Below are 25,781 nucleotides of genomic sequence, written 5' to 3'. Positions count from 1 at the left end.
TTATTCTCGGGCTACAGGTGGCACTGAAGTAGCACAATGTTTAGAAATGACATTTAAATAGATTTAGCCCAAGTTACTTTAACTTCCAAAGATGCCAGCTACAACTGGGTGTCGTTTGGCCTCTGCAGTAACCGTTCTCATCTTTTCCAAAACTGCTTTATTTTCACCTATTTTGTTATAAATAAAATAAAACCTAAGCCTCTGAAAGAGTACACAGTTGAGTGTAGTCTTGCATTTGAAAAACAGGAAGCTTACCCTTTGCTATTTTCCATAATTATTCAAAACTGGCCAAATGAACGCCCACTAAGGAGACCCACAGCCAAAGAATATATTCAGGAATATGTCAGTATATTCCCTCTGTAAAGGGAAATCTGTCAGTCATCCCAGATGCACATGGGAATAGATCAAACCTTCAAGCGAATGACTGTCAACGGTCACAGTTTGTAGCGGTTGCATCAGATTCTACAGATAGGTGACTCAGCACTCTCTCTGACTTCTAGCTAACTTGCCCTAATGCACCATCGGGATTAGAGAATCAAAACAGTACTTCCCAGACCCCACTGCAGCTAGAGGTCTGCTTGAAATCCATGTGTACAATATCCACACTATTCTTTAATCACCTCAACATTTCACTCACCTGTTTGCTATGAAAAGAAAACAGATGGGAGTTTTGAGAAAGGAAATTATTTTAAGCTTAACTGGGTAGCAACTCCAACAGCAGTTACGAATGTGGTCTCTTTAAAGGACCCAATCAGCACAGCCACTGGCATGTGCGTTGCAGCTAAAGCAAACAGTTTTCTATAACCCAACAAGCAATCTAATGGGAGTTGAAAGTGTCTGAGGGATGGGGTAAGGAGCCCATGGCAAGACCTCACAAGGCAAGACCTCAGAGGACAGTCACGGGCACAGTCCCCTAGGGCTTCAAGCAAGGTAAGACCTCGTCATCTGCTAACTATTCTTCACCTGAGAAACACCCCTGGCATTCATTTATTTACCTGGAAGCCTGAGAAAAGGAAACCAAGTGACTATGTAACCTGAGCTTCATCATCAGCCAGATTTTATCTGAGCCATCAAGTCCTAATCAGCTGTGCTCAGCACCACCACTCTTTTATCAAGAAGTATAGCCCTGAAGGCACAAATGACATGTCCCAGTGTGTCTACTCCTGTTGCAGTATCATTTCTCCCTCAACCCTCATGGCTCCACAGGAGTTCCCTATGACCTGTCAAGTGAGAAGGAAAAAAATCTGAATGTGGCAGATGGCTTTGCATGATATACTGGCATGAGCCAGAATTCTGCTGCAGCATTTTGGCCCCGAGCAGGGGTGGCTCTAAAGCACAGTGAAGAAGAAAGATCCTTTAAAAGGGCAGGGCATTAGAGTCACCATCTGGTTTCCTAGTCTGAGTTGAAGGAAAGCTGGCCAGAGGTACTAATCCATACCCACTCAGGGAGAGTGGTTATCTACCTGTCACAATGATCAGGGAGGGACTTGAAAGGAAGCAGATTAGAAGGTTGGTAACAATGAGGCTTAGGAAAGAGGTTTGTGGGACAGACACTTCTTGATGGGCCTAAGTGTGAGGATCTTTATATCCCCATGTTTATCAAAGGCTCCTTCTGGAGAGGAGGGTCTCTTAACATCAAGAGGGCAAGATGATCTCTAGGGTTATCAGCCAGCCTGTTTCCCTAGCCACAATGACTGTTCAAAGGACACATCAACAAAATGGACACAGAGGCAAGCAGATTACATATGGGTACCCCTACATGGACATCCTCTCACCAAATTTGATCTGATTACTCCAGGTGTCCAATCTGCAAGGAACAATGTACACTGGGCTTCCAACATGGCACCATTCCTGGTAACATGTCAGTTACATTAGACTCTCAGCATCCTGGAATGAACAGACATCTTGTTCTTGTTGAATAAACAATTATTCTAAATATGATTTGCCTTTTCTGCCTGTAATGCATTGGCTAGCAATACCAACCACAGACTAATGAATGACTTATTCTCACAGAACAGCTTCTAACTCAGGGCTCAGAACCCTCAGGAATAAAGGTTTGGGTTATGCTACCAAGTTGAGAACTCTGGTCATCAAAGGTACTAAGGAGAGAACATTGGGGGAATTTGATTTTGAATGCCAATGAAGGCCTCAGGATAAGTTTCAGAAAAGAGAAAGGAAGACTAAAGAAGCTATCTATATTGCCTTCCTTGTTTATCATAATTATTTTCCTTCAGCAGCCCAATTCCTTTTTTTTTTTTTTTTAAGAGAGTGAATGAGTTGGGGATGAGGGGCAGAGGGAGGAAGAGAGAGGGAGAGGGAGGGAGAATCCCAAGCAGGCCCTAAGCTAGATAATGTCATTCCCACCTTAAAAATGAGAAGAAAACACCCAGATAACCTACAAAACCATACCGATTCTTGAGCTAATGTTACAAGACAATCAACTGAACTGGATTCCAAAGTCACTCAGTACTCAAAGACTAGACTCATGAGCTACTTTTACTTTGGCAAAGCACCAATAAATAAATAAATAAATGAATAAATAAATAAATAAATAAATAAAGATAACAAATAAAAACAAAGTAAGAAGAAAACAGCCAAAAATTTACCAAATTATTAAAGGTCAACAGTGAGCTAGGACAACTGTTGTAGCATCTATGGGATCTCTAGACACTAGGGGAATCCATCCACATTTGCCACGGGTCTCCATCAGATGTTCATCAGAAAGATCTGGGCCAGAGCAGGAAACCTGAGAAAGCCCCTGTTGGCGGTGATGTAATTTGCACTTGATCTTAGCTAAAAGGCCGAGAAGTGGTGGTGGTGATGTAATTTGAATCTACACAAATAAATGAAGAGGAGCAGAAGTGATAACATTTTTAAAAATAAATAACAATACATAAATAAACATGGGGGAAAAATATTTTTAAAAATCTCTTTAAAAAGATCACAGTCTAAAGCCAAAAAAGTTATAATTCACTGTGGGATTTAGAACATAGCCAGAATTATATATGACAAAAAAAGCACAAGAATGGGAGGGAGGAACTGGAAATATATTGTCACATGGTTCTTCTTCTTCTTTTTTGTTTTAAGTAAGCTCTACACCCAATATGGGTCTTGGAGCTTGAACTCACGACCTAGAGATTAAGAGTCACATGCTCTATGGATGGAACCAACCAGGCATCCCAATCACATGGTTCTTATAATCTATGTGACCTAAGTGAGTTTGACTGAAGACAGACTGTAGGACATTAAAGATGTATACTGTAAACCACTACAAAAATAAAAGTTTAATTGGTAGGTCACTAGTAGAAATAAAACTGGAATAAAAAAATTAATTTAAGGGGCACCTGGGTGGCTCAGTGGGTTAGGCATCCAACCTCACCTTAGGTCACGATCTCACAGTTAGTGGGTTCTAGCCCTGTGTCGGGCTCTGTGCTGACAGCTCAGAGCCTGGAGTCTGCTTCAAATTCTGTGTCTCTCTCTCTATTTCTGTCCTTCCCCCAACTGTGTTCTGTCTCTCAAAAACAAACATAAAAAAAAATTTTTTAATTAATTTTAAAAAGGGGAAAAGAACAAAGAACAATGGGACAAATGGAAAATTAATGGGAAGATGACTGGTTTAAACCAAAACTTGTAATATTGATAATTACATTAAAGGTAAATGGTCTAAACAATCCAAGTAAAAGGTAAAGACTGTTAGACTGGTTTAAAAAAAAAAAAAAGATCCTATTGTATTCAGTCTACAAAAAGCCCACTTCGAACATAAGTAAGACACAAATAAAGTGATGGAAACAAGATATACCATGTAATCAATAGAATAAAGCTGGAGTGGTTATATTAATAGACCTCACCATAAGGAATATTACCATGGATAAAGAGGCATGATGTAAAGACAAAAGGGTCAATTCATTATGAGAACATAACAGTCCTAAATGTATGTACCTAATAACAGAGATTCAACATAATTAAAGCAAAAACCTATTGTAACTGAAAAGAAAAACAGAAAAATTCACAAGCATAGCTAGAGGCTTTCAATACTACTCTCTCAACAGAACAGGTAGACAGAAAATCAGTAAGGCTCCAGAAGACTTGAACACCATCAATAAATCTGACCTAAGTAGCATTTATAGAACATTCCACCAAATAGCAAAATATCTCTTCAAGAGCACATGGAACATTCACCATAGTAAGACCATATACAGGATGAGAATCACATCTCAAAAATGTAAAATTTGATTTTTTTTACAAAGTATGTTTTCTGATCACAACAGAATTAAACTAGACTTCAGTAACAAAAATATGTGAAAAAGATGCAAATACGTGGAACTTACCTCTAAATAATCCATGAGCCAAAGAAGAAAATCAGAAAGAAAAACAAAAAATACTGATGCAATGAAAATGAAAACACAACTTATCAAAACGTGGAGACAGGCCCTGTAGTAGTTGGGCCTGCTGACGTTGAGACAGGAGCACTGAAGAAACCCTCCCACATTCCAGGCCCCACATTAAGCATAGGTAAGAATTTGATGTCTGTGAATGTTCAGATCACCTCCTATTTATTGCTTCAGTGAGGGGAGGAACCTGCCCCTCAAAACAGTATCAGATGGCCAGGATGTACAACACACGACACTGAAGACAAAACAGAGGAGTCTGACTGGTTTATTAGTCACAGATACTCACAGTCCAGGGGAAGATGACACCATGTAGGGCCACAGCGAGTCACTAGGGGCTGCGGAAGTGAGGTTCTGTGTAACAAGAGGGTGAGGTGTGCCCTGGTTCTGAAGACAGTTCCCAGGGGAAGATGTGACTGGCCTGTCTCAGTAATTCTGCAGGCTAGCAGGGAAGTGAAACCCATGAGGTTGAAGGCTGCGGGGGAGCTAGAACTGGGCAGGTGGGGAGTCTTTCCTGCTGGTGAAGGATATATTTGGCAAAAGGAGTGGAACTCACAGTGAAGTTTTTGTGGCCCAGTGAGGCTCAAAGATATCAAGGCAGCACATGAAATTTTTGGTTAGGCCTTCCAATACAGCGGTACCCTGAAGGTAAACAGAACAACCACCAAATCCAAACCTGGTCCAACTACAGATTAGATTAATATATTAAAGGACTGGGTTAAAAAGGTAAGACAGCACACATGAATAGATAGGGATTTAAACAGAGAAAAGCATAAAAAAGAAAACATAGGGGCGCCTGGGTGGCTCGGTCGGTTGAGTGTCTGACTTCAGCTCAGGTCATGATCTCACACTCCGTGAGTTCAAGCCCCGTGTCGGGCTCTGTGCTGACAGCTCAGAGCCTGGAGCCTGTTTCAGATTCTGTGTCTCCCTCTCTCTGTGACCCTCCCCCATTCATGCTCTGTTTCTCTCTGTCTCAAAAATAAATAAAAACGTTTAAAAAAAAAAATTAAAAAAAAAAAAAAGAAAACATAAATGTTAGCAAAATATGCTAACATATTTGAAGAATTCCTTTAAGAAGTTTATCAGTATACTGGACATGGCAGAGAAAATTAGTGCACTGAAAAATAGATCAATCTAAATTATAAATTATACAAACTAATACACAAAGAGTAAACCTTAGTTCTCAGAAATTCATTAAAATAATTACAAAGAAAAATATACCCAGGTGCATTGTAGTAATAATAAAACTGCTATTAAACAAACAAACAAAACCCAAAACTGAAGGTAAAGACAAAATCTTGAGCACAAAGAAAAAGAAACATTCACATACGTAAGAACTTCTCATCAGAAACTACGTAAGCCAGATAGAGATACACCTTTAGAGCACTGAAAGAGAAAAAGAAAAAAAAATGAATTCTACAAAGAATACCATTTTTGGGGTGTCTGGGTGACTCAGTCGGTTAAGCATTCGACTTTGGCTCAGGTCATGATTTCACAGTTTTTAAGTTCGAGCCCCACGTCGGGCTCTGCTGACAGCTCAGAGCCTGGACCTGCTTTGGATTCTGTGTCTCCCTCTCTCTCTCTGCCCCTCTCCCACTCGCTCACACTCAGTCTCTCTCTCTCTCTCTCTCTCTCTCTCTCTCTCTCTCTCTCTCAAAAATAAACAAACATAAAAAAAAATAAAAAGAATAACATTTTTGTTAAAAAGGACAGGAAGACAAATTTAAGATAAGGCTAAAATCACTGTCAGCTAAGTACACTCTCAACAAATGATTACAAGAAAAGTTTCAACCTTAAAAAGATACTAGGAAAAGACAAAGCACTTCGGCACAAAGCAAGCTGAAGAAAGGAAATGACAAACATAAAAGTGGAAGTTAATGAAACAAACAAACAACAACAAAAATCAAGCAAGCAAAAAACTGGGTCTTTGCAAAGGTCAAAAACATCGATTAAGTCCTTGCTGGACTGATGAGGAAAACTACCAGTATCAGGAATGTGAGGGGGCATCACTACAGATCCATCCCACAGATCTTTGAAGGATAATATGAAATTATGAACCACTTTAGAACAATAACCACTTTATAACATTTCATGACAGGAGATATCTGTCTTTGTATCCCACAGCTATGGACAATGAAAACAGCCCTGGGAGGTTCAGAGTCAAATAAGAAACTATGGCAACACAGTGGCGCAAAAGATGAAGAATAACCACAGAAAAAGGATCACCAGGGAGGTAGGCTTAGCTGAGACACCTGGAACCGGCTAAGAACAAAGAAGAAGGGTAAAGGCTATCAGTGTAAGTGGGTGCCAGTGTGGTCCGCAGTGCCCCGCTCTGCAGAGGAGCCTGGCAGCCACTGCCACTGAAGATCTCGAGGACCTCAACAGCCTTCATGACAGCTGCAGACTCCCTGCCATGTGCACAGCTGAGGACTCTGTAGTATTTGTTGGCGTGGACTCCAGCAGCCTATTCTGCAGAGGAAACTGACGGCTTCTGCCACTGAGGTAACCAACAGCCACTGCTGATACTGACCTCCTAGGGAGGGAGATGCTGCTCCACCCCTCCCAGATGCTGCTGTGTCTCCACCCCAGGAACAGGGCTGCCAGCCCCCATCTCCAACCCTGTGCATATCCGGGACCCCAGAACTCTGGCCGCTCCACATGCATCCACACTTCAGACCTTGGTTCCATGGTGGTTCTGCATGAGTTCACCTCTCGGTCACCGACACTGCAGGCTAGCCAGCACACCAGACCCCAGGCTGCTGTCACTCTGGGAGCATACATGCTCCGCTCCTGGTTCTGACCCAAGCTGATCCAGGCACCACTGCCATGGCAAAGGTACCCTGAAGCCAGATCCAATGCCAAGAGGGATCCCTTCGGCAATGACACACCCCATGGGGGAGAAAGAGATCAGGAGATCCCCAGCAGCCTTCACTGCCACTGCAGACACCCAGAGAATGGGCCGTTGAGGACCCCTGCAATCTCAACCGACAACTGACCTCAGCAGATGGAACTGAATGTACACTATGCTGATGGGCCTTCCCAAGAGCTGGAACCATCATACACAAGCTTCCCACACCCTTGTATCCACGGCAGGCGAAGGTCTCTCCCTGCCCACTAAAACCAGTCTGTAAAGTCTGGTAGAGGTGACTGATCAATCAAATGCACAAACATCAGCACAAAGCTATAAGAAATACGAAGGTAAGGAAGCATGACATCACCAAAGAAACACAGTAATCTTCCAGCAACTGACCCCAAAGAAATGGAGAGCTATGATTTCCTGATAATAATTTCAAAATCATGGTTTTAAGGAAGCTCAGTGAGCTCCAGGAAAATACAGATGAAAGGGCGGGCCTATGCCGGCCGTCTCCATCTTGTTCTGTGTCCTTCACCTTGACCACACCTCCTCCCCTTGAGCAACCCACCCCCCCACCTGCCTAACAGGATTCGGACCCTTCCCCAGCCAATCGGCTGAGGCCACAGCCATTACCTCACCAACTGCCCCTAGGCCCCAATAAAACCTTTGTCCTTTTGAAACTCGCTCTCTCTCCCTGGTATCTCACAGCTGCGTCGGTGCAGGTAGGGGATTGAGCTCGAACTAGCTCGAATAAAGGCTCTTTTGCTTTTACATCGGACTCGGCTCCCTAGTGTAGTGGTCTTTGGGGATCACGAATTCTGGGCATAACAACAGATAGAACTGAAATCAGGACATAGACCCCAATACCAGGAAAACAATACACAAAATAAGTTCAACAGAGAGAAAGAAATCATAAAACAAACAAACACAAGTTCTAAAACTGAAGAATACAATGAGAAATGTAATATGGAACATCAATAATGGACATTTGTGAACTCAAAAACAGGTCATTAGAAATTATCCAGTCAGAGTGAAAAGAAGAAAAATGAAGGAAAAAGAGTATATCTAGTCAGTAGAAGGAAGGAAACAATAAAGGTCAAAGCAGAAATAAATGAAGTATAAACTAGAAAGACAAAAGATCGATGAAACTAAGAGTTCCTTTTTTGGAAAGATAAAACCAAACTGACAAACTTTAACGAGTCTAAAAAAAAAGAGAGAGAGAAGACTGAAATAAATAAAATCAGAAAGGAGAATCAGAGGAGACGTTATACCTGATACTGCAGAAATAAGAAGGAATATAAGAGACTGCTATTCACAATTATACACCAACGAACTGGATAATCTAGAAAGGATAATTGTCCTAGGAAGTTATCAATGGACTTCTCAAATAGAAATTTCCCCATTTCAAAGAGATTAAAAGCTTAATTAAAGAGAGCAATTCCATACATACAAGGACAAAAGGAAGTACATAAAAGTAGGCCAGATTATCTAGTATTTAAAATGCAAGTGAGAAACTATGTATCATTAAGAGGAGTCAAGGACGGACCCATAAAGCAAATTTTCCATACTGCTTGCTACAGGTTGTTTCCATATTAAAGGACCACATCAAACTCAGGCTCAACAATTAGTAAGATAACTAGAAAAATATAGAAGGTCCAAAGGAGAGCAACAAACTTAATGCAGACCTCAGAAATATTTTGTGCAAATGGTTAGAAAAGCCATCCATATTTTAAACTTGGAATTCAGAGCCTCCTGATCCCAGGTTTTATAATTGCTTCCCAGAACAAATGTCAATTTCTCTCTCTGCAAGACTAGCCTTTATTCTATGTTGAGCGGATAAACATTACTATGTTGTAAGCTTGCTAAATGAAAACTTTAAGGTTTACCAGCTTTTTAACAAAGATAAAATATTCCCATCCAACATTTTAGGTGCAGTTTTCTACTTACAAAGTCTTGACGTATGTCATTGAAGTCTTTGCCATATTTTTCCAGTGCCTCTTCAAATAAACTAGCTTCAGAAGCTGACCACTCTTCCATTTCATCTCTGCATAAAACAGGCCCTCCAAGCGGTACTAAGACACTAATTGCACTGCTTAAATCATAGCTGTGCCTATACAATGTGTCCATAGCATGAAACTGAAGAAAACAAACAAAATGGAGAGAAAAGATCAGTCAGAAATGCAAACTTGCCAGATTATTTAAGAACAGGAATACTAAAATGCATGATGCACTGAATTAACACTAATATACGTAGGTGTTTAAGTAACAAAATTAAGAAAAAATTTAAAAAACAGATTACCTATTTAAAATGTCATTTACTGATTTAAGAAAATGTTGATTTATAAGGTGTGTATTTAAAAAAATGCATTCATTTGTTACAGTAACCTAACCATGAAAATCCAGGGCCTCCGGGCACAGGTATTAACTGGGAAGCCAGTAAGTTTCACCATCCTTTCAGTTAAAAGTGCCAGAATCACTTCACCTATTATACAGGGTTGTCACAGCCTTCCTTGACAAGGGAATAATAGATTATGTATCAGACAGAGAAAAAATATTCCCAGGTTGGATTAAGACAATGATGCACTAAGAACGAGAGTTACAGAAAACAATGGAATTGAGAATCAGGGTGACAAAACAAAACTACACATCCATGTTACACAAACAAAACAAAACACATATCCATGTAGAATCAGTAACTGGTTGAGATCTTCTAAGACCAAGAACAGATGACTAGGCTTGCTTGAATCAGCTAGGCTGGCATGGGTTTCCTACATATTTCAGGAGAGAATGATATAAAGAGTAATTTGAAACGAGGAAAAGATAGATTAGGATAATATACCTGTTTTTTTGCAAAAGTACCTTGGGTCTGGCTTATTTAAAACACATTCTTCTTCCCATCAGAAGCTGTGAAGAAACTTAGGTTCCAAAACTTCAAAGTTTGAAAAACCTGTGATGGTATTTCTACTGGAGAACCAGAAATTCATTCATAACATATACACACATTTGTATATGTGGAAGGAAAACTGCAGAACAGGGTGACTGGCTCTGCTGTGTCTGGATAAGCATGTAGGTGTGGCCCAGAATTGGTCGGCAAGGTGACCAAATCCTTACCAAGTGAGGACTAGTTCTATTAAACTTTCTAACTTATGGGGGCACCTGGGTGACTCAGTCGGTTGAGCGTCTGACTTTGGCTCAGGTCATGATCTCACGGTTCGTGAGTTCAAGCCCCACATCTGGCTCTGCGCTGACAGCTCAGAGACTGCAGCCTGCTTCGGATTCTGTGTCTCCCCCTCTCTCTGCCCCTTACGCCCACTCACACGCTCTCTCTCTCTCTTTCTCTCTCTCAAAACTAAACATTAAAAAAAAAATGTTTTTTAACTTTCTACCATATGAAAGCCAAGTCCCGCACCTTGCACACAGTATCTACCGATATTAAAATTTTCACAAATGGGGATAGTATCACATCCATGTGGCAACATGTCTCTTCATATTTAGCTGGTGAGTTCCCTACTACTCATACAGGAGTATAAAATAAACTCAAATATAGGAGCGCCTGGGTGGCTCAGTCGGTTAAGCGTCCGACTTCAGCTCAGGTCACGATCTCACAGTCCGTGGGTTCGAGCCCTGCGTCGGGCTCTGGGCTGATGGCTCAGAGCCTGGAGCCTGCTTCCAATTCTGTGTCTCCCTCTCTCTCTGCCCCTCCCCTGTTCATGCTCTCTGTCTCAAAAATAAATAAACGTTAAAAAAAAAATTAAAAAAAAATAAAATAAACTCAAATATCAACAAACACCTGTTAAAGAGAAAAAAATCACTGGCTACAGTATGCATTAAAAAGACCTATTTATACTGTGATACATTAAGACACTGAATATGAATTTGTTGACAGAACTAAAGGTGGGATTCAGGACATACAGACATGTTTAAGGTACAGTACCTAACTGCTTTAATAAGGATTAACATCTCTCTTAAATAAATCACTGGATTCTACAAAACAAAAGCAAGCAGGAATCTCATTACCTGTTCCTTAGTCATAATCACAGCTAGGACCACTGATCACGTATAGTCTTTTGCTGTATGTGTCACAATCATGGAATAACTTCAATTTTTAAGTGAATTTCTTCTCACCTTTCCACAACAACGGTTACAAAAATGTTAGAATTTTTGATCTTTGGATCTTTACTCTTTGCCTGTGCTCTGCAAACTTCATAATCAACGAAACCCCACTTTTCTAACTAAACTTCTCACTTGACAGACTCATCAGTTTCACTGTACTGTGCACTGTTAAATAAGTTTACATCATTCTTGAAATTATTTAGTTCCTAGATAAGTGATCTACAAAAATGAAAGCAAAGTTCAATAGCATGCAGGGATCCCTTCAATTAATAATATATTACTATAAACAGTTATTTTTGAAACTAAATTTACAATGGATAACAAAACTGAAGATTAAATGGTATTCAAAATCAATAATTATACAAATTAACTCTGCTGCTGACATTCCTCAAGAGGTAGTAGTTCTTATAATTAACAGGTGCTCTGAAACCCAAAGTCACAAGACTAAATGAGTGTTTCTCAGCTGATATTATAGCAGCCACTCAAAGCATAAAAGGATCTTCGTTCTTTTGTTCACGCGAGATGATGAAAAGGCTTCTCTTACAGGCACTTTTACAAATGATGATAGGCTATTATCTCATAGAGTTTCAAAGAACCAAAGTAACATCACAGGCTTTATAAGTGATTATGACCCAAATCTGAAGCGAATAGATTGTTTTAATGATTCTGTTCCTCACGGAGTGTGTGTTACTGGACACCGAAGTAAGCAATGGCTTTCGGAAGACTAACCCCTGCACTGTCACAAATCAAGTGGAAAGAATGGGTCCAACTTATAGGCAACTGGAGGCTATGAAACCCCCAGAGTCCAATTTGAAACGCAGCCCGGAGGAGAGCGCTGTCATGATCAGTATGCGTAGAAAAAAATCTACATCCCATCAGACGTATGCACTATGGAATTCCCAGGGAATAATTTTATTTAAATTGATGACCAAATTCATAAAGGAAACCAGAGGACCACATTATGGGCTAGAAGTCCATATTAACTCCATCTTTCTGACACACATAGGAGGCTCCTTCTGAATGGACTTTTACAGAGTTCAACATCACGCTAAAAAGCTGTAAGCAAAACACAGAATCTACCTTCTATAACATAACAGACAACATCAAGTGAAGACTCTCAGAAATAGGCTAACACAAGACATAGGAGTCTGACATCTGACTTACGGTTTATCAGTAAGATAACAACAATTCCAAGAGCTAGACATGTAAGAGAACACACTGGAAGATTCCGTTTATATGAACTTTGAGAAAAGTAACAATCAGTGGTGAGAGAAGTCAGAATAATGATTCCCCCAGAAGGAGGGGGCAATCATTGACTGGGAAGAGGCATGAGGGAATCTTTTGGGATTCTGGTAAAGTTCTTTAGATCTGGGTGGTCGATTACATGAATGTATACATATACACAAGTTTGCAAACGATGCACCTGAGTGTACTGAATACACTTTACTGTGTATACGCCTCAATTTAAAGTAACACAAAGAATTTAAGGAGTAAATGTAAAACAACAGAAAGTCTTCCCTCCAGATAAATACAAAGATACCGTGTTTTCAATAGAGATACACATACACACAAGATCCATTCAAATCTAAATTTAAAAAATCATAAGAACTCAGCACAAGCTGTTCTCTCTGCCAAATAGTGGTGAAGGTGTTGTCATATTTCATCTCATTCATAACAGATGGAGATGACAAACAGAAGTATTTTCGGAGGAAGACTGACAAGGAAAGCTCGGCAGTGAAATTCTCATCCTTCGCTCATTAAGTACAATCACACAACGGTAGACTGGATTATTATTCAGCAAATATTCACTCCCTCCCCTGGGCCTTCACAGAAGAGGAGTCTTCCACTCCACTGATGTGGAGCCTGGCCACGTGACCTGACTGGCAGATAAGATGTTCAAGATACGTGACAGAACAGAGCCCTGGCATGTGTTTGCATATCTAGGTTTGCCCTCTTGAGCTACTGGCTTTTGTCACCAGAGGAGGAGATACACATGGAGCAGATCTGGACTCACACTGTAGTTTGGCACCTAAATTGGCCCAGTCTAGTTCAGCAGAATCCTAGACAATCTGCAAAGGAGTATATAAGAAATTAATGCTTGTTGTTATAAGCCACTGAAATACTAGGCAGTGTAACAGATACTGTGTTTTTCCTTTTGAGAGTTAAGAACCTACTCACTCCGTGCTAGATGTGCTATCAGCAGACACCCTCAGCTGTCACCTTTGGAATGATTTCAATTCAAGAAAGAATCATCACCCAAGATCATGCCCTTTTCCTGGCACAGCCTTTATCCGATGATGCAGGGGTATACAGGCTCAGCCTGTCACCCGGATTTGGGACAACTCTTCGAAGTGTCCCGTGGAGTCGGCGGAGGCTTCAGGTATCATAGCCCACTTTCTTCCTCAGTTCAATCCTGCCTCCATCCCTCCTCTTCCACAGTTTTTTTTTTTTCCTTAAATTTTTTAATGTTTATTTTTGAGAGAGAGAGAGAGAGAGAGAGAGAGAGAGAGAGAGAGAGAGAGAGAGAGAGAACGAACAGGGGAGGGGCAGAGGGAGAGGGAGACACAGAATCTGAAGCAGGCTCTAGGCTCTGAGCTGTCAGCACAGAGTCCGACGTGGGGCTCGAACTCACGAAACAGGAGATCATGACCTGAGCCAAAGTTTGACGTTTAACCAACTGAGCCACCAGGCACCCCCCACAGGTTTTGATTCCTAATAAATTTCCTACATACAAATCTCTATCTTAGCCTGTTTCTCAGAAACCCAGCATGTAACATGTAGCTTTATTTTGACAACAGCTAACTGATATACATACATATTCAATCCTAACTATTGATTTGGTCAGAATGTTACAAAAACTTTGCATGTGTACCTCCAGCACAAATTATAGCATTCAGAACACTAAATCTATTTCAAAATTAATGAGCATATGGTTTTTCCCAAGCAGAAGGTGAATATAAACTCTCAGGAGTAAACCACAAACCATGATCAAGGCAAAACATTTTATATATATGTAAAAGAGAAGTATGCCATGCATTCTCAAGTTTTGCTTCAATGCACAGTATTCAAAACAAAATCCCTCATTCATCATCAAATTTGTTAAGACTTAGTTGTCATTCACTCAAATCAATCTACAGGACACCCTGAGTCATGTCCTCATGTGTATTCAGACCTTTTGATTATCACAGGAAAGCTACGGGTCTAGTAAGCCACTGTAACCCCATGGCCCTAAATGTACTTTGCATGAGCAGAACTGAAAATTCTTCCCCCCTGGCTCTGATTCTAGACACAAACCAGACAAATACAGTAAAACCTTGGATTGTGAGTAACTGGTTCTACGCGTGTTCTGCAAGACAAGAAAACATTTCTAATAAATTTTAACTTGATCAACGAACATTGTCTTGCAAAATGAGTAGTACATGATGCTGAATGTCACACAATCACAACTGGGCCAATGGTTCTTTCTTCCCTCTCTCTCTCGCTCTGTCTCTCTCTCTGCAGGATTGTGGATGATTGTCTCCCGTGCTTGGATGCTTGGTCTCAGGCCACAGTGTTTGGCAGAAAGCAGTGATTTTTCAGAACATTGGAAGGTGCCCACAGCTGGCACCAGTGTATTTTTTGTCACTTCAAAGCACCTCTGGACAATCCTTTGCTTTTCCATCCAAGAGTAAGCTTAGCAATGCCATGCTTCATTCTAGGTCAGGCCGCCTGCAGATATAGACCCTTTCCTCTGCTGCCTTATTGCCAGTCACATTAAATACAGTATATGACAAGAGAGTATTCATACTGTACTGTAGTCAACATCCGTTAGTGATAGTGAAAGTCGTCCTACACAATAACCTCCCCTCTTGTCTTCCTCATCAGCCACGAAGGTTTTCAAAGGTAAGTATAGGCTAATTTGTTTATTCTTCTTTATATTTTATCTTTTCTTTATAATTTTGTAATGATTACAGTAGTGTAATCATTTTTATATGAATATTTTGGGGTTGTGGAATGAATCATCTGAGTTTCCATTATTCCTTATAGGGAAATTCATTTTGATATACAAGTGCTTTGGATTACAAGCCTGTTTCTGGAATGAATTATGCTCACAAACCAAGGGTTTACTGTAAAACAACTATGTGAGGACACTGAAGAACAACCAATGCAAGCAAGGGGAGACTAAAATAATTCAGGTAGAATATGTATGACACGTGGGCTTCCACAATGACTTAACCTTTACCTTGATGGCATTTTCTAGACAGAACAGACAAAAACAGAAAGCTTCTTTTGCATTAGGCCATGGTAAAAGTAAGACCCATGCAGCAAAATGCTGGGGAGGATTATATTGCAGGCCCTAAAGGAAATCACAATATAGTAAAAGAACTGGCCTATGTTTCTCTGACCACAACCCCCAAGGCAATTAAGATAAACTTATGAACCTCATTTCCTTGGAAATTAACTCACAATTAAATGCAAAATTATAAAGTAAATTAGGAAATACTTAGAACCAAATGATAATGAAAATACTACATATCAAACTTTAGGATATACAGAGGTACATTTATAATCGTAAATATTGATGATGGAAAACTAGACAAAGTTGATGGGCTAAAAAATCAGTCTTAAAAAGCTGGAATGGGAGGGGTGCCTGAGAGGCTCAGTTGGTTAAGCGTCTCACTCTTAATTTTGGCTCAGGTCATGATCTCAGAGTTGGGAGACTGAACCCCACGTCAAGTCCCAGCTGGGCATGGAACCTGCTTAAGATTCATACTCTCTCATTCTGTCTCTCTCCCACACACACAACCCACCCCCACCCCCGCCAAAAAAAAGAAAAAAAAAAAAAAAAGCTGGAACAGGAATATCAGAGTAAAGCCTAAGATAAGTAGAAGGAGGAAAATAAACAGAAAAAAAAAAAACCTAAATAGAAAACATACAATAATAAAAAAAAAACCATACAGGGGCGCCTGGGTGGCTCAGTCGGTTGAGTGTCCGACTTCGGCTCAGGTCATGATCTCGTGGTCTGTGAGTTTGAGCCCCGTGTCAGGCTCTATGCTAATAGCTCAGAGCCTGGAGTCTGCTTCAGATTCTGTGGCTCCCTCTCTCTCTGCCCCTCCCCCGCTCATGCTCTGTCTCTCTCTCTCTCTCTGTCAAAAATAAACATTAAAAAAATTTTTTTTAATTAAAAAAAAAACATACAAAAAATCAACTCAATTAAAATCTCACTCTTTTAGATAATAAAAAAGAAAAGAAAAATCTGGCAAAACTGTCAAAAAAAATGGGAAATGACATACATAAACAATAACAATGAAAAGCTACTTATAACTGGAGACTTACCAATTTATTCTAATTAAAGAATACTCCGAAAACTTACATTGATAAATTTGAAAAGTTAGGGTGAAATGGAAATTCTCCTGACTTAACTGACCAAAGTGGACTTAAGTAAAATAAAAACTTATTTCAATTATAAATCAAATTATAACCACAACCCAAACTAAGGGATGTTCTACAAAATAAATGGCCTGTACTTTGAAAATGCCACGTCATGAAAGACAGAAAGAATGAGGAACTGTTCTGGACTGAAAGAAATTAAAATGATATAACTAAATGCAATAAATGATTTTCAAGGGAATCTTAAAGCAGAAAAAAATTTTTTTGTTTTGTTATAATGAACATAACTGGAACAACTAGAAAATTTCACTAAAGCCTCTAGATTAGATAACAGTGCTACAGTAACATTCATTTCCTGCCTCAGTGATATACTTAGAAGGAAGAAAAATTTCATGTTTCATATGATTTACTGCAGTGGTAGTCTTATTAGTTTTAATTCTAATTTATAGCCTTGAGAACATGGACAGTACTCTTAAATTTTAAGAAAACGTGTTTTAAAAAAATTACATGGATTCTCAGTTCATCAATTTTATGCTCATTTTGAAGACTAGATTTCTAACGTAAGCTGATAAACCTAAAATTTTAATCTGAAGATTTATATATTCTGCAGACTACAATTCCTTTAAATGCTATAATGACCATGAATTGCAATCTATCCTCAAATTCCCAGTACCCTCAATGCCCTGAATGAAATATGTAATTTCAACAGGACTCACAAATGAAGAGAATGAAATGCAGGATTAATGGCTAGCAATTTTACAAAGAGTTAATATCTGAAGAATAAAATTACTGTTGGTTAAGTCAACTTTCTATTTTCAAGAAAATAAGTTACTTACTTTTTCTAAGTTTTTCTTAAAAAAATTTTTTATTGTAAAAATTATAGCTTGTTTTAAGGGGAAGATCTTTATTATTTTTTTAAAGTTTATTTTTGAGAGAGAAAGAGACAGAGCACAAGCAGGGGAAGGGGCAGAGAGAGAGAAGGAGACACAGAATCTTAAGCAGGCTCCAGGCCTGCATCAGCCCAAAGCCTGATGTGGGACTTGAACTTGAACCAGGAGACCATGACCTGAGCCGAAGTAGGACGCTTAACCGACTGAGCCACCGAGGCACCCTTAAGGGGAAGATCTTTATATCATATAATGAACTCCTTGTAACAATTGTATTAAAATGTATGGTCACTCATAACCTAGTGACCATATTCAAATTTGATAACCTACTACAATGACAGTAAATATGGCATGATAAAAGCCCTTTCAGACAATCAATAATGACATAAAATCAGAAGAAAGTAAATGAGATTCAACAAGATTGGGGGGAAAATATATCATTGTTATCACCATCTCAACAAACAATATTACCAAGCTCTCAACACTGTGCCACACGCTGCTCTAAATGATTTACAAGTACCACCTTGTTTAATCCTCAAGTTGATGCCACATGGTAACTCAGAGACAGACTTTTCCAGAGGCTGGGAAGAGGGTGCCAGAGATCCTGTTCAGGACACAGAGATATCACATACTCTCTCTTCCAGTGTGGCTAGAGTCTCAAGAGCCAGCAAAGCCCCGTGTTTGTGAATATTAACTTAAACAAAGGCACAAAAACTGTCAAACGTAATTTCTTCTGGAATGCTGAGGGAAGCTCAAAAAGATTTGTAGCATAGCAATAAATCACTTGTCTTCCACACAACCTGGGCGGTCAATTTCACGGAGAGTTTCATGCCCTCAGAAAACCCAGGGGCCCAGGAAAAACAACAATGAGGTGTGGTCTGGGGACCCACTGCAGTTCCATCAAATTCTATATTCTTGGGACAGGTACATCTGCAATTTGTAGTTATGCCTGTATACCCTCTTCTTGTCAACAGATAACCCCCTGAAGCAGTACAGATAGGTTTCATAGCATTATTCCCATTATGGATGAGGAAACTCAGGCACGGGGAGGCTACATAACTTGTAGAAGACTAAATGGATCATAAGCTATAGGTCCAGGGGGGAAAAAAAACCCCAGAGAATCATAAAAGTATATCCACTTGTACACCCATGTTCATAGCAGTATTATTCATAATAGCCAAAAGGTAGAAGGAACCTAAGTTTCTACTGAATAAACACAATGTGGTATATGCGTACGATAAAATACTATGCAGCCTTGAAAAGGAAGGAAACGATGACACATAGGACAATATGGATGAACCTGAAGACATTATGCTAAGTGAAATAAGCACATCACAGAAGGGCGAATACCGTGTGGTTCCCCTCAAATGAAGTACCCAGAGTAGTCAAAATCACAGCAACAGAAATTAGAACGGTGGTTGCTAAGGGCTGGGGAATAGAGAGTTGTTATTTAATGAGTACAGAGTTTCAGTTGGGGAAGACGAAAACATCCTGGTGATGGCTGCACAAGAGTGTGAATACTTAATGCGAGAGAACAATACGCTTAAAAATGGCTAAAATGGCAAATTTTTATGTTGTGTATATTTTACCACAGTTTTTAAACAAGTATGTCCAGTGCCAGAAACTTTCTATAACTCCTGGTCTTTAGACCGTGTGTGTTCAGCTCTGTTGACACAATGAAATTATTTTCAAATATATATCACTCGTAGTGATGAGATGCATTCAAAAAAGACCTATTAACATGCTAGATAACATTTTAATAGAAATAACATACTCCAATGACCTATTTTAATAAGAACCTATTGTCTTATGTCCCAGAGAGAGAAACTAATTTATTCATTCTCAGATATTTACTGAACACCTAGTAAATATATCCCAGGAACTATGCTTGGTACTGGGAATTCAACAGTGAGGAAAAACAGGTATGGTCACTATATTGATGAATACTACAAGCTGATATGTAGGGAAGGGGAAGAAGAGAGAGATACACATTAATGAAATAATCACAAAAACAAGTGTTTAATTACAAATAATTAACATGGAGGAATGTTGTTGTGTCTCTCTCCATGAGCACACCACAAGAGTAACCTGCCCTAGATGGATAGATTAGACACAATTTGAAAACAGATTAAGAGTCAATTAGGTGGTGGGGCACCTGGGTGGCTCAGCTGTTTAAGTGGCCAACTCTTGGTTTTGGATCAGGTCACAATCTCACCTTTTGTGGGTTCGAGCCCAGCACTGGGCTCTACACTGTCAGTGCAGAGCCTGCTCAGGATTCTCTCTCTCTCTCCCTCTCTCTCTGCCCCTCCCCCACTAATTAGTTCTCTCTCTCTCTCTCTTTTTCTCTCTCTCTTTCAAAATAAATAAATAAATTTGGGGAGCCTAGGTGGCTCAGTTGGTTAAACGTCCAACTTCCACTCAGGTCATGATTTTGCGGTCCATGAGTTCAAATGCCACATCAGGCTCTGTGCTGACAGCTCAGAGCCTCGAGCCTTTTCAGATTCTGTGTCTCCCTCTTTCTCTGCCCCTCCCCTGCTCACACTCTGTCTCTGTCTCTCTCTCAAAAGTAAACAAACATTTTTTTAAAAACCCTTAAAAATAAATAAATAAATAAATAAATAAATAAATAAATAAATAACAGTTAATTGCATGGGGCTGTGAGAGCATCCAAGCAAAGGGAACTAAAGTTGCAAAGGTCCTGTGGCAGGAGACAGACCACAGAATCAAAGAAGGCTGGCTGGGGCCCAGAAGACATAGAGGAAAGGCTGGGGTACAGGACAGGGCAGACTGGCCAGGCAAACCCCCACAGCTTTTTTTGACTCTTTTAAGGATCTGGGTTTTTATCCTGAAAGCAATTAAAGGCCAGTAAAAGGATGTAAGATAGGAGACAGCAAAATAAAAATTGCATTTTAAAAAGATCAGATAGAATTAGAGATATCCCAGAATGCAGTCTTCTCCCTAGGAAATCAACACAGCCTGACCTTTCTCAGAACCAGACTCAGCATCAAAAATCCTGTTTCTAGTACTGAGTCTGTCAGAAATTAAATATGAATCTTTATAGAAGTTACTTCACCATTATCTCTAATATGATCTATCCTGGAAGATTTTTGAGGCCCCAAACAACTCAAAAAACTCTTTTTCTCAGATCTTTTCGTCCAACTTGCTTTAGTCCTCAGAGTTCAAGGAAAAGAGAAATCTAGCACTTCTTTAATTACCTGTTTTCCGAGACTGAGGCTCTGCTCTGGCGATAGCTCCCTACCAATGCACATGGCACCCTCCGCCCCGTAACAGGCCTGGCCCTCCACCAACTACCTACAGACCACTTCGGGGTTTACTGTGTTCTAAAGAATTTTGTTTCCACAATGGGGCGAAGGGAGGTCAATGTAGGTTGTAAACTGATTGTTTTTTTCTTTGCATATTGTACAAAGGACACTTTACATCTTAATGAAATGAGGGTGAAATCTAGGAAGCCTCCATGACAACTTCAGTGTTGTAACAATTATAAATCTTATCATGTTTCTTAGACTAGCAGTGTTTGAAATTCAGTCTAGCTATGATTGTAACAGGTCTCAAAATAAGGAAGTCAGACCTAGCAATCTGCAGGCATCTTAATTACCTGCTCCCAAAACATTACTGGTGATTTGACAAGTAGCATGCAGAGTCTAGGATAAACAGATGCTTCAGATTAAGAATGCTGACAGTCAGCTGCAGTCCCTTACAGGAAAAGCCACAGTGAAAATCACCTAGGACAGACCACTGGAGTTCCCACAGTTCTGTAACCGTGCCCTCTCTGCAGTAAGAAGTCTTCAGAGAAAGTCTGGTCATCTGATGGAGAAAGGTACTAACCACATCTGTATAGGTCTGAAAACACTGAAAGAAAAATAAGAACCTGACTCTCCAAATTCAACTGAATGATGAATCTAATTTTCATTTATTTTTTTAAATCTAATTTTCATTTCATGGGACAAAACAACTTACCAGCTTCTCATATGATCTTTTTTGGAAAACAATCTGCAAAACTCACATTATCAATGTACAAGTAATCAACTTTTAACCACTCCCACTCATTTCCATACAGGTGCCCCAGGATTTTATATGTTAACATCAAAGAGGAAGGCATGAAGCTACCAGGCAAAGAGGACTAAAGGTGCAGGACATGGCATCTGAAATCACAAAGTGCATCAATTTCCTCCTGCTTTTGTGACTTCTGAAAGATATCAATTTCATGGCACTGAAAGTAATCTAGACACAAGAGCCACATATAGAAAGAGTCCAAGTACAGCTGAACCTAGCGTCCGTTAGAGCAGGAAACCAAAGCATTTCAATGTTGCAGACAGAAGACCAGATCTTCAGCGCTGCCTAATCCGATGATTTTTAAAACCCAAGCCAACCCAACCCAAAAAGCAATGATTTTTAAACCCAAGCCATTTTAAGGAGAGTGAAACAAAAAAGATGTAATCTGGGAGAGAGAATCTCAGGTAGGAGTCGAGAACAGATCCAAATCCTGTCTCTGAAACTGAAACCAGCTGTACAAACATGACAAACACAATTCCCTGAGCCTCTGAGTACACTTCTGCTTTAAAAAGTAACAATTACAGGGGTGGCTGGGTGGCTCAGTTGGTTAAGCGTCTGACTCTGGATTTCAGCTCAGGTCTGATACCAGGGTTGTGGGATCGAGCCCCACATCACATCGGGCTCCACGCTAAGCACAGAGCCTGCTTAATATTCTCTTTCTCCCTCTGCCTCTCTCGCCCACTCCCGCACTCTTTCTCTCTCTAAAATAAAAAGAAGCAACAATTATAGTAGTAAACAATTTAAGATGGTAGCTATAACACAAAGTGTCTTCCTAAGTGCTGAATACTAAAAGAAAAAAACCAGAAGAAATGCAAACATTGGAGGGTGTGAAAGCATCCAGCCAGAAGGAACATGTAGGCAAGTGCTGCAAAAGATAAACACAAAATGATGTTTAAACTAATTAAGGTACATAGGTTGTGTTCTCTTTAAAATGCTTCTTTTATAACCCGCCTTCACTGACAGAAACAAATACCGAATCTTTAAAAACTCTGCCCTCTTAGGGGGCACCTGGGTGGCTCAGCTGGTTAAGTATTTGACTTTGGCTCAGGTCATGATCTCACAGCTCAGGACTTTGAGCCCCACATTGGGCTTTGTGCTGACAGCTCAGAGCCTGGAGCCTGCTTCGGATTCTGTCTCCCTCTTTCTCTCTCTGCTCCTCCTGAGCGCGTGCTCAGTCTCTCAAAAATAAATAAACATTTAAAATAAAATAAAGACGCTGCCTTCTTCCAAAAGAAATTCACCTGCTGTCCCACCAGTCACCACCAGTGGGAAGCAGAGAGTTGCTGCAGCCCGAACCAAAAGCTCACATACCTGCTCTTCACCTGTTCACACCTATCTTCAGGCAAATCAGCCCCAACTATCACAGAGCTCTGTACCATCTCAGGAACAGGTTCTCCCTTGTCACTCCTCAGAGGGTGGAAGGAATCTGCTGCACTACAACAGGGTGAGCATCCCCAGTTATAATCTGGGAAGCATTATCTCAGAAGATGAGTGTTAAACCATAAGAGAGTAGCTATGTAAGTAACAGTATATCTATACAAGGCACAATCACACAACATTAAAAAAAAAAAAAAACTTTCCAGATTCTCATGATGATATGAAAAAGTATTTATTTTATATTGTTAGGGAATATGTGGTGGGGGAGGCAAAGTACAAAACTCAGATTTAAATGACTTCCACTATGTGTTAAAAAAAAGTTCACATGGGGGCACCTGGGTGGCTCAGCCAGTTGAGCATCCAACTTTGGCCCAGGTCATGATCTCACGATTCTTGAGTTCGAGCCCCATGTTGGGCTCTGTGCTAACAGTTTGGAGCCTGGAGCCTGCTTCAAATTCTGTGTCTCCCTGTCTCTCTGCCCCTTCCCCACTCGTGTTCTCTCTCTCTCTCAAGAATAAACATTAAAAAAAAAGAAAAAGAAAGAAAACGTTCATGTGGGGCTTATCAGCTTTTTATAATGTGGTACTTGTGCAGGGACAGATCAACAAAACAGAGGAGAAGAGATAACAAATCCAGAAGCAAGCCCAAGCATATCTAAAACCTTGAAAAAAGAGGAAGGAAGGATTACAAAATCATGAGGACAAGAAATTCAATAAAAGGTATTGAGATGACTATTTTCCATATGGAAAAAAAGACTCCTATACCTCATTCAAGTCTCAAAAATAAACTCCAGATATATTTATAATCACGAATATGAATACTATTTTTAAACTGTTAGAAAAAAACAATGACACAAGTGAAGAATGGACAAAGGATATGAATCTAAAATACAAAGAAAAACCACGAAGAGTCAATAAACAAGAAAACCTGCTTTACCTTATTAAGAAATACAAATTAAAATGAGGGAAGCATCAGGTTAGTAAAAATCTTAGTCTGAAAATACCCAATGTTGTAGCCAATGTAAGAAAATGGATGAAGACAGGAAAACACTCATTGACTGCTTGTGGGATTATAAGTTTCTACCAGGGCACCTGGGTGGCTCAGTCGGTTGTGTCTGACTGTTGATTTTGGCTCAGGTCATGATCTCACGGTTTGTGAGATCGAGCCCTGCATAGGGTTCTGCCTTAACAGGGCAGAGCCTGCTTGGGATTCTCTCTCTCCCTTCTCTCTGCCCCTCTCCATCACATGCTAGTACACGCGCACACACACACTCTGTCTCTCTCAAAATAAACCCACATTTTAAAAATAAATACATAAACTTATTTTTGCCTTGTGTAGAATAAGTTGGCTGTGTTTGGGCAAATCCAAAGTGAGCAGTGCCCTATGAATCACTATGAATAACTATTCCCATTCTAGTTATGCCAGAGAGTTCACATACACACTCACAAAGGGTATGTGTTGGGATTTTCAATGCAGCATTATGGGTAGTAGCAAATGAAAAATGTTTTGAAGGAGTCCAGATGTTCATCGGAAAGAGAATACATAAGTAATGTGGTGTAGTATTCCATGAAGGAGTACTACAAATACTACCCAGTGGTTAAAATGAGTGAACTAGGGGTAAAAAAAAAAAAAAAAAATTAAGGGCACCTGGGTGGTTCAGTCGGTTGAGTCTGACTTCGGCCCAGGTCATGATCTCACAGTTCGTGAGTTCAAGCCCCGAGTCAGGCTCTGTGCTGACAGCTCAGAGCCTGGAGCCTGCTTTGGATTCTGTGTCTCTCTCACTCTCTCTGCCCCTCCCCAGCTCATACTCGCACTCTGTCGCTGTCAAAAATAAATAAACTTAAAAAAATAATAGTAATAAAATAAAATAAAATAAAAATAAAATGAGTGAACTAGGTATGTGTTTATTAACATGGCTAGAGAGCAGTAAGAGGCAAAGAGCAAGATGTCACAGAGTAAAGTGAAACACATGCAAAACAAACTTTATGTTGTTTTCAGACACACAAATACATAGTGGAACCAGAAAACTAGATACACAACAAATCTGTTATAGTGGCTGCCTCTTGACAGGAGGCAAGGGTGATGGGCATTAGAGGTACAGATAGAGGATGCAGAATAGGACTAGGGAGAGAGTATTAGAAATTGTAATTGTTTTTATAATTTTTTTTAATCCAAAGAACTAAAACACTAACATTTGTTTTGGCTGGCTCAATACATTATCCTCCGTACTGTTCTGTAATTTGCGGGTATTACTGTTCATAATACACGAAGAGTGGCTGAAAGGAAATATTACGAAATGGTAAGAATATTCCACTCTGGATAATGAGTACAAGACTTTTTTTTTTTTTTTTTTTTTGCCTGCTGCTGTACTAAATTTTGCAATTTTTCATAATAAGCATACACTAATTTTATAATTGGGAGAAAAATCTTGAACGTGGAAAAAATACAAGTAGTGATTAGATTCCACATTACTTTGGTTCGCATAAATATCTGTTGACAGGATTTTGAAGGTTTTTACAAATGTGACACTTTGTACTCTCACATCTTTGGTAAAGTACAACCTCTAAACAACCAAAATATAAACCTACTTTGAAACCCCGAAACTTTTATAGAAAACATTAATGTACCAATGGAGAACAGAACTTGCTTCTATGAACAACATTCTAGTCTCTAAGAAAGCATAAAGAGAGGTGCTCCATGATGGCTACAGACTGTTCA

At 39.8% G+C, this 25,781-nt stretch overlaps 1 protein-coding gene across 9 annotated transcripts in view; it reads right to left on the bottom strand.

Moving 5' to 3' along the window:
* Positions 1-25,781, bottom strand: part of MTA3 (metastasis associated 1 family member 3) — a 226,700-nt gene that overhangs the window by 45,997 nt on the left and 154,922 nt on the right. For 7 of the 9 annotated variants that reach the window (XR_009616011.3, XM_078444770.2, XM_060653604.3 and 4 more), the window contains exon 9: positions 9,190-9,378. The exons of the other annotated variants lie outside the window; for them this stretch is intronic. Coding sequence is in view for 6 of the 7 variants with exons in the window: in XM_078444770.2 (XP_078300896.1) it covers positions 9,190-9,378 (189 nt within the window). In the remaining variant the exon portion in view is untranslated. The remainder of the gene's footprint in view (positions 1-9,189; positions 9,379-25,781) is intronic. 9 annotated transcript variants of the gene reach the window in all.

The sequence above is a fragment of the Panthera onca genome, chromosome A3 (genome assembly GCF_046562875.1).
Source record: "Panthera onca isolate mPanOnc1 chromosome A3, mPanOnc1 haplotype 2, whole genome shotgun sequence".
Taxonomy (NCBI): Eukaryota; Metazoa; Chordata; class Mammalia; order Carnivora; family Felidae; genus Panthera; species Panthera onca.
This window is presented reverse-complemented; position numbering and strand designations above follow the sequence as displayed.